General features: G+C 35.7%; 1 protein-coding gene across 1 annotated transcript in view; it reads right to left on the reverse strand.

Annotated features, from left to right (window-relative positions):
* The window catches only part of ABCA10 (ATP-binding cassette, sub-family A (ABC1), member 10), a 106,615-nt gene that overhangs the window by 43,507 nt on the left and 49,833 nt on the right, over window positions 1-13,275 (reverse strand). The window contains exons 12-20 of the mRNA XM_011983972.1: window positions 8,333-8,391; window positions 7,148-7,258; window positions 6,579-6,754; window positions 6,260-6,379; window positions 5,418-5,556; window positions 4,869-4,959; window positions 3,574-3,713; window positions 3,228-3,347; window positions 602-800 (exon numbers count right to left, since the gene is read on the reverse strand). Of these exons, the coding sequence (XP_011839362.1) occupies window positions 602-800; window positions 3,228-3,347; window positions 3,574-3,713; window positions 4,869-4,959; window positions 5,418-5,556; window positions 6,260-6,379; window positions 6,579-6,754; window positions 7,148-7,258; window positions 8,333-8,391 (1,155 nt within the window). The remainder of the gene's footprint in view (window positions 1-601; window positions 801-3,227; window positions 3,348-3,573; window positions 3,714-4,868; window positions 4,960-5,417; window positions 5,557-6,259; window positions 6,380-6,578; window positions 6,755-7,147; window positions 7,259-8,332; window positions 8,392-13,275) is intronic.

Consider the following 13,275-nt stretch of genomic DNA (forward strand, 5'->3'; position numbering starts at 1 on the left):
AAAGAAAAAAAAAAAAAAAAAAACAAAAAAAAAAACAAGAAACAATTTGCTGAAACACTGAAACTCCCTCAGCTTGTAAGATAATAAAACTGGCTGAAATCCGCTGGAACCAATATGGCCAATCACAGTCTGTCCAGAATCATCCTGCTGACTTCACAGTCTGAATTTCCACCATATATTTCATACCAACTGCACTTGAATTTGCACAAGGGTACATGAGGAGGCGTGAAGAGATATCTGTGCATGCCTGAGGACTTTCCAGACCTCTCCTTTTCTTCTATCATGCTTAATTCCAGAATCCACTCTCTAAACCTTTTCTAATAAAATCACTGCCTTAAAGTCAGCACAGGGAGACAGATTTGGGCTGACCTCCTGTCTCCTTGTGAGTCAACTTGCAATAAAAATCTTTTCTCAAAAATCCAGTTGTCATAGTATTGACTTCTAGCACATGAGGCAGTGACATTTTCCTCAGTAACAGCAGGATAGGTAAAGATATTTAAAAACTGTTAAATGAATGAATAAATTAATATATTTATTTTCTTAATATTTGAATGTTTTTTCATATATTGACGAAATAGATATAAAGTAATCTGATACTCACAAACACAAAAGAACTCTCCTTTCACGCCGTAACTTTAAGAAGCGAAGTGTTGCCACCGCATAGATTTGTCGTCTCCAGAGAGTTGCACTACTGACAGCCTTTCTTGTTTCAGGAAGAGAACAAAGAACCTGTTCCATTTCAGACTCATTTCCAGTATTTCTTGTCACATATATTTTCTTTTGTTTCCCAATGTCAAAATCTACAATCATGTAATAAAACATTTTAATAGGCTATGTTATCTGCACTTTCTCTTTAAAAACTTTGAAAATGATGTTCGACTATTTGAAACAGCACTTCTGACAAGTTGAGCTACTGATATCCACAATCAAAATTTACATTAAAAATCTTTCCTTCAAACATATGTAATGGATTCAATTCCAATGAGACAGTAAATTAATTTTTGAGGATGATTGAGGCTTCCTAACAAGCATTTATTCTTTCATACCAATAACAGCAGCTCTTCACTAAGGGATCCTTTTGCAGAGCAAGTTTTACACGGAAGCACAAAGACAAATTTATGTAGCTGAGTTTCCAAAAGGCCTCCTCTGTCATCTGGAATTTCCCCTACAGGATTAGTTCAACACTGATGATTGACATCTCAGTAATGAGTTCAAGACATTGTGCTTTCAAACGATGGAAAGTTCATGGAAAGGCCTCCTGTGTGAGTCCCACATACACCACACTTTAACTGTACAATTTTGGCTAATGACACAACTTCAAATATCAGTTTTCTCATGGGCAGCTTGTTGTTATTATGGGAATTAAAAACAACATAATTCAAGAACTGAGCACAATGGCTGGTATATAGTAGTCTCCTAAATTCTTTTTGTTTTTTCTTTTCAATTTTTATTTTCGGTGCAGGCTTGTTACATGGGTAAACTGTGTGTCATGGGGATTTGGAGGTTTGGTGTACAGACAATTTTGTCATCCAGATAATCAGCATAATACCCACGAGGTCATTTTTCAATTCTCATCCTCCACACTTAAGTAGGCCCTGGTGTCTGTTTTTCTCTTCTTCGCATTCGTGTGTACTCAATGTTTACTTCTCACTTATAAGTGAGAACATATGGTATTTGGTTTTCTGTTCTTGTGTTAATTTCTTTAGGATAATGGCTTCCAGCTTACTCCATGTTGCTGCAAAGGACATGAGCACATTCTTTATGGTTGCGTGGTATTACATAGTGTACACATAACACATTTTCTTTATCCAGTCACCACTGATGGGCATCTAGGTTGATTCCATGTCTTTGCTATTGTGAATAGTGCTGCAATGAACATATCTGTATATGTCTTTATGGCAGAATAATTTATATACCTTTGGCTATATACTCAGTAATGGGATTGCTGGGTCGAATGATAGTTCTATTTAAAGTTCTTTGAGAAATCTCCAGACTGCTTTCTACAGTGGCTGAACTAACTTACATTCCCACCAACAGAGCATAATCATTCCCTTTCCTCCACAACCTCATCAGCATTTGTTATTTTTTTACTTTTTAATAATAGCCATTTTGACTGGTGTGAGATGGTGTCTCATGGTTTTGATCTGCATTTCCCTATTCATTCATGATATGGAGCATTTTTTCATATGCTTGTTGGTTGTATGTATGTATTCTTCTGAGAAGTATCTGTTCATGTCCTTTGTCCATTTTTTAAAGGGGTTGTTTTTGGCTTATTGATTTGTTTAAGCTCCTTACTGATTCTGGATATTATACCTTTGTTGGATGCATAGTTTGCAAATAATTTCTCCCATTCTGTAGGTTGTCTGTTTGCTCTATTGATAGTTTCTTTTGCTGTGCAGATGCTCTTTAGTTTAATTAGGACTCACTTGTCAATTTTTCTTTTTGTTACAATTGCTTTTGGAGTCTTCATCATGAAGTCTTTGCCAGAACCAATGTCCAGAATGGTATTTTGTAGGTTTTCTTCTCAGGTTTTTATAGTCTTAGGTTTTACATTTAAGTATTTAATCCATCTTGAGTTTATTTCTGTATAGAGTGAAAGGTAGGGCTCTGGTTTCAATCTTCTGCCTGTGGTTAGCCAGTTATCCCAGCACCATTTATTGAACAGGAAGTCATTTCCCCATTGTTTGTTTTTACTGGCTTTGTTGAATATCAGATGATTGTAGGTGTGTGACTTTATTGCTGTGTTCTCTAACTTGTTCCATTGGTCTATGTATAGTAGCCTCCTAATTCTTCTAATTATTATTACAAAGTAAACTAAGGAAATAACATTTTATTACTTCTTATTAATACATTAATTATAATTAGTTTATTAGCTAATTAAGAGCACATTTTTATAAGGAATGGCAAGTAAGAGGCAGTATCAGAACTCATCACTATAGCAGAGAGTTTTGATGATAAGGAAGAAGTGGTCATTGCAAAGAGATGTGTCTGTCACTGACATGGGAAGCAGACAGATGTTGGAAAGCAATTTGCCTAGCACCAAGACTGATTATATTCGATATAAAATGATTCTAATACTTTTAAAAGTGGACAATGCTATTTTCTGTCTAATGCATATTATAGGTAGAAATCCACATAAAATTCTACAAACATGAATTAGAACATCATCTTTTTCTCTTCTCTTTTTTTTTTTTTCTTAATTTTCTGCTAAACACACATTTTTATACCTGGTTCATTGATTGCTGATTTTCCTTCTAGGTTCAAGAATACTTCATTCAGAGTTGTCATTGAAACACCATAATTCCTTATGCCCTGGTCAGAACACTTATCAAGGTCACTGTAAAGATCTAAAAAGCCAATAATAATAAGTCAATGCAATTAAAAGTATCAATGAGTACATTAAAATACTAATGTCTAAATGTTACTTAAAATAGATGTCTACAAATGTTTTCATATTATCCCAAGGAAACCTTTTCTATAAGCTTTAGAACTCGATTCATAGAACAACAGAAAATGCAATCAGCATAATCATGAACACTTACATATATTCTATGTGATTACACAGTAAGTTACCTGGAAATCTGTTCGTTTTTTCCAAAGGCAAACTATATACAAGCTTTTCTTCACTTTCTGTTGTTAACTTGGCATCAGGAATGTGCTGTTTAATAAGGGATGTGATTTTCTCTGTGTCACACATTTCATTCCTGTGTAAACTATTATTCAAAAGAGCCATAAGTCTCTTGAATTCTTTTCCAACACCACTACTCATGAAAAGATAGTTTTTTATTAAACAGTTTATATGTATTACAGACATATTCTACTTAACTGTAGTAATTGGTTCCTTCAAATCACATACTCCTCTTCAAATTGCTAATTCAACTTCAAAGTGCTAATTGGTAGCCTATTTTGCATTATTTTAAATGGAAAAATCATAGTACATATCAACACCAATATGTGTATATATATACACATATATATGTGTATATATACATATATAAAACTATCACGATTGTGCTATGTGTGTGATATATATAAAAAATCATGATAGGATATAAGATACATGAAACATTGCTTCTTAATAAATGGAAAATTAATAAGGTTTTTAATGAACAGTTGTTTTCTATGCAGTAAGTGGTTTCTCTTAATGTCAACAACTTCTATTTGCAGAGCTTGTTTGTGAGTATTTGATGCTTTCTAAAATGTTCCCATGTGATATTCTGCCATTCTATCAATGAGATTTGGAATATAACTACAGAATTTTAGTGCAAAGTGTTTTGCTAAAATTAATCAATGGCTTATTGAGGACATAAAGATAATTTTTTCTATACAAATATTGGCTTTAAAATGTTGTACAGGCCGGGCATGGTGGCTCCGCCTGTAATCCCAGCACTTTGGAAGGCCGAGGCAGGCGGATCACGAGGTCAGGAGATCAAAACCATCCTGGCCAACATGGTGAAACCCGGTCTCTACTAAAATTACAAAAAATTAGCTGAGTGTGGTGGTGCATGCCTGTAATCCCAACTATTCAGGAAGTTGAGGCAGGAGAATCCCTTGAACCAGGGAGAGGTTGCAGCCACTGCACTGCAGCCTGGCGACAGAGTGAAACTCCATCTTCAAAAAAACAAACAAACAAACAAACAAAAACGTTGTATTGAGAAGAAGTATACTTTGTTTTTTAATTAGCATGCTTAAAACCAAGAGATAACCAACAAAGGAAATGTTAATGAGGGAGACATTTTGGGCTGTTTATTGCAAAACAATTTCTACCAAAAGTTAACTTGCCTTTCTTACATTTCTAAAGGCTTCTATAAAATGTCACCCTCATATTAATATGCTCATTTAGAAATAAACACACCTAGAATACATACCTTAAATGATATCCAATACCCCACTTTCGCTTCAGAAACAAAGATGATCCTGCACATTTCAACTTCCCTTTAGACAGAAATACTTTCCTATCTGAGTAGAAAGGAAGATTCAAAATATTATGTGAAGAATAATTCCTTACATGGTATATTCTCTACTTTGGATACCAAAACACTGAATGAAATTTGTAAGATCAATACAACTGTAATGTCATTAAGCCCCTGGGTGCAATATCATTTCTAATCCCCATGCCTATTGTGAAACAGGCCTCAGAAATTCACTGCATTCCCCGTAGCTAATCAAGTGCCACAAAACTTTCCGAGGATGGCCTGATTCTTCACCTCTTCCTTTGTCTACATACTTTGCTATGTAACTTGGCAGGGTTACACCCCATGTGACTTGTTGTAGTCAATGACATGTGGAGGCTTGAAATGTTTTATTTTGCAAATAAACTGCAAACAAGATTTTCTTCTTTTGAAAACAGGCTATTAAAAATAACTCTCATGTTAAATCCTTAAATAACTAGTTGGAATAAAGAAGCCAAGAATCACCAGCCAAGATGTCAGCCTCATCCATGAATTGGGTACTAAAGAGGATAACCCGGTCTACTTTATGCTCCTTCAGGAGGCTCCACACTCGGTGTCTTGAAAAGGGATCCAATCCAGCAGTTGGTTCATCTAGTAGCAAAACCTACAGAGGAGGAAACGTATGAAAGCATCTTCCTCTTCACAGTGAGGATCTTCAGAAAGCACCATGAAAACTAGTATGATTTCTAGACTCAAATACAGTCCTCCACCAGATCCCTAATGTCAGGCCTCTGAGCCCAAGCCAAGCCATCCCATCCCCTGTGACTTGCAAGTATATACATCCAGATGGCCTGAAGTAACTGAAGAATCACAAAAGAAGTGAAAATGCCCTGCCCCGCCTTAACTGATGACATTCCACCATAAAAGAAATGAAAATGGTCAGTCCTTGCCTTAAGTGATGACATTACCTTGTGAAAGTCCTTTTCCTGGCTCATCCTGGCTCAAAAAACTCCCCCACTGAGCACCTTGTGACCCCCACTCCTGTCCACCAGAAAACAACCCCCCTTTGATTGTAATTTTCCTTTACCTACCCAAATCCTATAAAACGGCCCCACCCTTATCTCCCTTCGCTGACTCTCTTTTCAGACTCAGCCCACCTGCACCCAGGTGATTAAAAAGCTTTATTGCTCACACAAAGCCTGTTTGGTGGTCTCTTCACATGGACGCGCATGACACCTAACAAGCTTGATTGGTACTTTATTATAAATTTTCCCTCACATTTGGTAATTACAGTAGAAGTTGGACTTTAATAATAGTTGTATATCCTCCAATCTAAATTAATTGTAAAAATACATTTTTTCTCTCACCTGAGGATCTCCTAAGATGGCAATCCCTAATGTTAGCTTTCTCTTCTGCCCACCACTTAATTTTTTAGCAATAATGTCTTGAATGCTTTGCATATCTAATTCCATTATAATTCTTTTTACCTATCAAAAAAAACTCTGTGTTAGCAATACCAAATATTTTACTTTAAGCAGTTTTTACTCTCTAAAAATGAAAAGAATTTATTGTAGAACTTCATTGATTAAGCTTTATCTATCAAAGAGTAAAGTAATAGCTGAACAAAAAAAATATAGTCAAAAGTAAATTATTTCCAAAGCCATCAATTTTAATGTATTCCTCTACCTCTTGTTCCACTTCCTTTGGCTGAATCCCTTTTATTTTAGCAAATACTCTGAGGTTTTCTCTCACAGTGAGGAAGTCAAATTGAAAATTGAACTGTGGACAAAATCCAATGTTCTGTCTAATTTCTTCCATGGCAGTTATTTCAGAGAGGTGGGTATTATAAATAGTGGTTGATCCTATAAATAGAAATTTAAAAGGCTTTACTGCCAGAATGTTAATTCTATGCAGAGTGATAATATATGTCAATATTTAGATTTTGTTCAAAAAACTTGTTTTTATTAAAGAAACTTCACATTTTCCAATTGCATAATTAATACAATGAATAATTCAGATTACTCTTAACATAAATATGTGTCCACAGCAATGCAAAGTACACATGGAATGTCAAATAATAGTGGAATAGAGATACAAATGTTTTCATGAATTTATGTACATATGAGATAAATATTTCCTGTTCTAAATTATTCAACTGTGTAACAAGTCCAATATACAGAAATAATTTTTACACAATCAAATCAATTTACAACTTGCTTTTTCAGCCAACTTACTTTGTAAAACTATTTTCTCACCTTCTGTAGAAACAGACAATCCGCTAAGAATGTTTAGCAGTGTTGATTTACCAGCTCCATCATGCCCAAGTATTGCAGTGATCTGTCCTTCATATATGTCAAAAAATATGCCTGTTTTAGAATAAAATGTGGAAATTAGATTTTGGATTATATGCAGATGGAATGGACCTTAAAATTGGAAAAGTAAAATATATGTCAGCATTTCATTTCATTGGTATCTTAATACATCCCCTATTAAATTATACATTTAATTGTATAAGTGATGTATTCATGAAGACAAAGCTTCAATTTGTCTGGAGAAATTGGATCAAGACTGGGAATATAAATTCCTACCTTCTTGCTTCCTTCAAATCCTTTGACTGTCAAAGAATCTATACATTTAATATTTAATAAAGCAAAGACTACTAGGAATAAAAACAAAACAGTTTATTTGCTTCCAAGGCAAAGGAAAGCAGTGTGGCTTAAGAAATTGTCTCCCTGAGGCTTGCAGAGCTAGAAACAGAAAGTCTGGGTGTAGAGAAAAGGGGGAGAGTTTACTTCATACTTGGAGGGAGGTAGAATTGGTAAGGAGAACATTGGTGAAGTATCTCCTGGTATTGGTCATCATTCTGTTTTATATCACAAAAGTATGGGCATGATATTTAGAAATATCTGCTGGGATCTAAGACATGTCACAGGCATTTTCACATATATGTGCCTAAGGCTTGACAACTTTTTCTTTAATGTTTGAAAACTTAACTCCATCAGAAAACAAGAATTCAGTTAGCATGCCAGAAATTTTAGGAGATTCTCTGAAGACAGAAAACAGAGGGAATTAGATTATCAGAGAGTCACAAATCAGGCAAACCACAGCCCAAAACAGATGATGAAGAGTTCTATGAAAGTAAAACCAATTTCACTGATACTTCAAGCTTAGTTTGAGAAAGTCAGGTCAAAGATTATAAACTGGTATAAACCGTGCATTCCTATTTTTGAAAAAATATTTTATATATAAATGTATATATAGAAAAAAGATAATATATTATTGGTGATTATCCTTCATGGTACAAACATATTTTTAATTTTTTTGTTTTCTCCATATTTATTCTCTAATGTTCCACAATAATTATTTATATTTTCAGATCACAAAAATGTCTCTGTGTTTTAATTTAAAACGTTATCAAGCAATGAGGTTTTTCTTTTTACCTTGCAATGCTTCTACTTTTCCAGTCTTTCCATTATATTCTTTTTTAACATTTCTGATTCTGAAAGAAGATGAAGTAATTTGGAGGTAAATGCATTTTCTAATATTAATAACACAGATTACAGTTCATAACTAAGTCGGGGAACTTCACAGTAAAGGGTATCACTCTCAATGGGACCTAAGGAGGGCAGTAGAAAAAGCCCTCCCCTCACCACTCCCAAAAGAGATTTACACAGACCTGCTAATACTCTTACAAAGCTTGGCATTTCATATATTCCAGCTATTTCTCTAAGTTATCAAATGAATAAGGGAAAGCTAAAATTGAAAAAGAAAAAAAAAAAAAGAAGAAGAAGGCAAGAAGGGAGAGAAAGAAAAAAAGGGAGAGAGGCTTTCCCTCAATCTTGAAACCCTCTCAATCATTATCTTTCACAGGCAAATTTGTCAAAATAATAATCTTTACTCCCTATTTCCATTTCTTTATCCCACATTTATTTCCAAGCCTAAGACAATATAGCTTCTCACCTTACCACTCCACAAAAAACTATTCTCAATGAAATTCATCAATGACCATTCTAGTTATCAAATCTAATGAACACTTTTTAGTCCTTATTTGATATCCCTCATCACTGTTTTAAACTATTACTCACTCTTTTCATAAGTCTCTACTTCCCTGGCTTCTACACTTTGGCTTCCACATCTTCCTCTTACTATTCTGTTTTGGCATACTTTATGGACTCCTTAAATTGGATTCTATACTTGACCAATTATTTTTCTTATTCTCAAACTTTTGCCATACAATCTTACCCATTCTCATGGCTTCAACTGCTACCTAAATTCTGATGATTCCCAAATTTGTGTTTTAGAGATTTCTTCAAAGTTTCAGATATTCTGCTTTTTACTATATATGTGCACTTGGATATCAAACTGAATGCATTATATTTTCCTCTAAACCGGCCCACTTCCATTCTCTATCTCAGTTAGCATTTCTACTATCTACCCAGGAACTCAAGCTAAGAGCCTGAGAGGCATCCTTAACTCTCTCTCTCCCCTTTTCACCCCATCCTGTGACCTACAAAATTATTACAATTTAACTTCAAGAATTTATGAATTTAACTTTATAAATCTATTTGAATTTATCTCTTTACCACTTTTCTTTTACCTTCTTGCCCAGGCTCTTTTCATCTTTCACCTCAACCAGGGCTATGACCTCTGTGCTAGATTTTTAATTATCCCCTGAGACGGAGTCTCGCTTTGTCGCCCAGGCTGGAGTGCGGTGGCGCGATCTCGGCTCACTGCAAGCTCTGCCTCCCGGGTTCACGCCATTCTCCTGCCTCAGCCTCCGGAGTAGCTGGGACTACAGGTGCCCGCCACCGCGCCCGGCTAGTTTTTTGTATTTTTAGTAGAGACGGGGTTTCACCGTGTTAGCCAGGATGGTCTTGATCTCCTGACCTCGTGATCCGCCCGCCTCGGCCTCCCAAAGTGCTGGGATTACAGGCGTGAGCCACCGCGCCCAGCCAATTATCCCTTTTCTATCAGCAACAATCTCTTTTCTTCTGCAATGCAGAGGACATACCAGGGACTAGATTTCACAGAACCCTCTTTTTCAGTATCAGATTTTGCTAATGAGAAGGACATGGGCAAGATTTGGAGAGTAGAAATAAAGCAAGGTCATTATTCTCGGTTCACGTGAGCCAAGCATATTTGCAGGCTCGAGGTTTGCAACAGCTTCTCAGATTTCTTGACAAGTACTGCTTTGCTACTGCAGATTAAGATAACTGGTGAGAGATTTCCCAGAAAATCCCTGACATTTGCGGCAGTATACCGACAAACTTCTTGAAAAACACCCATTTCTATGCATCAGGGTAAGGTCCTCAGTGGCTATTTCCTGACTTTCTGGCTGTAACTTAACCTTCTCTCCGCTAACTCTTGTATATTTGTGAATCCCTAGTCCCTGTATTAAACCACTTTGCTCCCACAATATTTTCAGCAACTCACTTTTCCTGACCAGACCTAGACTGATAAAATACCCTAAATATTTCTATTTCTTCAGTTGCATCACCCTCAAATCCATTCTTCATAAAGTTGCCAAAGTGATCTATCAAAGTTCTGGTTACCTAATTTGCCTCCTTAAAAATCATTCAGTGATTCCCCACACTATACAGGATAGCCTAATCTCCTTACCTTGGCAAGCAAAATCTTCCATGATCTGATTTGATCCCTACATCTTAAAGTTTACCTCTCTCTTGTACTTTAAGGTCAGAAATGTCAGTTCCTTGTGTTCCCTAGACATACACACTGTCTCTTGCTCTACTAGGTGGCTTATGCCATATTCTATGTATGGAAGGAACTTCACATACCCCACCATACTTTATATGACCAAGACCCTTCTCTTTCATAAGACTCACCTTAAGAGTCACCTCCTTTTGACTTTCCCCACTATACTACACTGGGTTGGATGATCCTTCTTTATTTCTTTTAATTATCTGTGTCCATCTCTACTACTTCTTTTATCAGTTATCTATTTTAGTGTCTATTTCCCTAGACTCTGCACTTCCTGAGGTTAAAGACTATCATTAATCTCTGTATCCTAATTCTAGGAGAGGGCTTGATTAATGATGAATAAATTAACAAAGTAATTAATTTGTCAGCAGTAACAGTCTGGTCCAGAATGATCAAAGAGTTGCTGGTTTCAGGTATGTTAGGCCACTTCCTATAGGATGTTCCCTGTATCTCTAGGTACAGACAGGGGGAACATCAAGGTAGATGACACTGTATGCAGGTTTAGACAGGCTAGAACTGTCACATTTACCTGAAAGTATACTCAATTCACATTAACGTCATAAGGGCAAATTAGACCTAAGACCACTGAATAGGATGGCTAACATCAACCACTTAGGAGACCCAAATAACCTCTCTTCACACCATACAACCACACCATCTCCATTGTTCACTGGATGAATATGGATCAAACTCGTGATTCTGGCCATTTATTGAACCATGCCCTAAAAGATGAGCTTTTGGCCTGACAAAGGAGGAAATAATATAATTTAGTCCTAATTTAATTTGTTATGTGCAACAACACTAAATTTTCTGTTGTCAATGTAATTACTATCAGAATTAATAGCAAAGAAAGTGATAAACTATAGCTACAGAATAACTATAAAAGTCTTCATGCAGGAGATAGGACTTGAAAGACTACTAAAAATTATAGAATTTGAGAAATTTCCTCAACTCCAGGGAATAGAGAAGTTTCACCTTGATCTTTTCATGTTAGGTTATAGTATTCTCCTTCTCCTGTTGTCTCCTTCCTCATTTCCCACTGCTCCCAGATACTTTCACCAATCACCTACATATCTGTTTCAAAATAAGGTGAATTGATATTGGTTTAACTGATTTAGTATATTTGGGATATTCCTAATAGCTAATATTTATTGAATACCTAGCAATGAGCCATGTAAAAGCTTTACATGTGATAACTCATTGACTTTTTATGACAAATTGTGTATTATTGTTATGCTCATTTTTAAGATGAAGAAACTGATGCAAAGGAGGTTAATACTTTAGCTGAAATTAATAAGGGGCAAAGCCAGGATTCAAACCAGTTGGTTTAAATCTACAGACTACATCATAATCACTATGATCTACTGTCTCCTGAAAAAATACTTTTAAAAAGATACCTTCACATAAATAGAATGCCACTTAAGAATATTGCCCAAAAATCTTGAATAAAATATGCAAACACCTAGGGAAGTATGCACTAAATTATAGCAGAATCTTTTACTGATGGTTGTCCCTGCATTATTTCTTATTTGTATACTTTCAGTCAATCAAACCAGTTTGAATGTACAACTAACATTTATGCAGTCCCTATTACGTAACAGGCATATATGCTAAATTGTCTTATTATTTATATTATTAAAGATGAAAGAGAGGCATTCTATTCTATTTATTTATTTATTTATTTTTGAGACAGGGTCTGGGTCTGTCGCCCAGGCTGGAGTGCAAGTGGTACCATATTGGCTCAAACTCCACCTCTTGGGCTCAAGCCATCCTCCCACGGTCAGCCTCCCCAGTAGCTGGGACTACAGGCATGCACCACCATACCTGGCTAATTTTTGTATTTTTTGTAAAGACAGAGTTTCGTCATGTTGCTCAGACTTGTCTCAAACTCCTGAGTTCAAGTGATCCGCCCACCTGGGTCTACCAAAGTACTGGGATTATAGGTGTGAGCCACTGCACCTGGCCATATATTCTTAGAAATGAATGAAAAAGAAGCTTAGATGGCTCATATAGTTTAACTGAAAGTCACAAAGCTATTAAATTGTGAAGAGACCTTTTGACTTCAAATTTCAGTCCCTATACTCCCTAAAGGAAGATAGCCTAAGTTTGAAACACATGTATAATATATACTTATATACTGCATATGTATACATATACATAACACAGATGTATGTGTGTGTTAGAAGACAAAGCAGAGAGGGAGTGTAAGTGGTGGGAGATGATAAGATGGAAGACAGAAGATGAGAGGCAAGAAAATGATAGGTCTCTTAAATTTTACTGTTGATAGTATCAACAGTTTTTACTTTGAAAATGGTGAATGAGAGGAATTTAAGATGATGGCAGAGAATAATAAAAAGAAAAGAACACATCATCTGTATCAACATTTGACCTGCAGCTTCATTTATTAAGCTTTTACCTATAAGTGTACACGGTCACATAATTTCTTAGTTACCTTATGGCTTCTTTTCCATGGAACTCTGGAGAAACCGGTTCAAAAGAGTCATCAGAGGAATGCTCAGAATTTATTTCATTCTCAAAGATTTCATGATGAGTATTTTGATGTTTGGACCAAAAGGAAGACTTAAGGAAAAATAATGGAGAATCCCCATGGCCATCTTTATCTAACAAATAAAGATACAATTACATATTGCATCAATTAAACCAC

Source organism: Mandrillus leucophaeus, unplaced genomic scaffold (assembly GCF_000951045.1).
Source record: "Mandrillus leucophaeus isolate KB7577 unplaced genomic scaffold, Mleu.le_1.0 Scaffold1, whole genome shotgun sequence".
Classification (NCBI taxonomy): Eukaryota; Metazoa; Chordata; class Mammalia; order Primates; family Cercopithecidae; genus Mandrillus; species Mandrillus leucophaeus.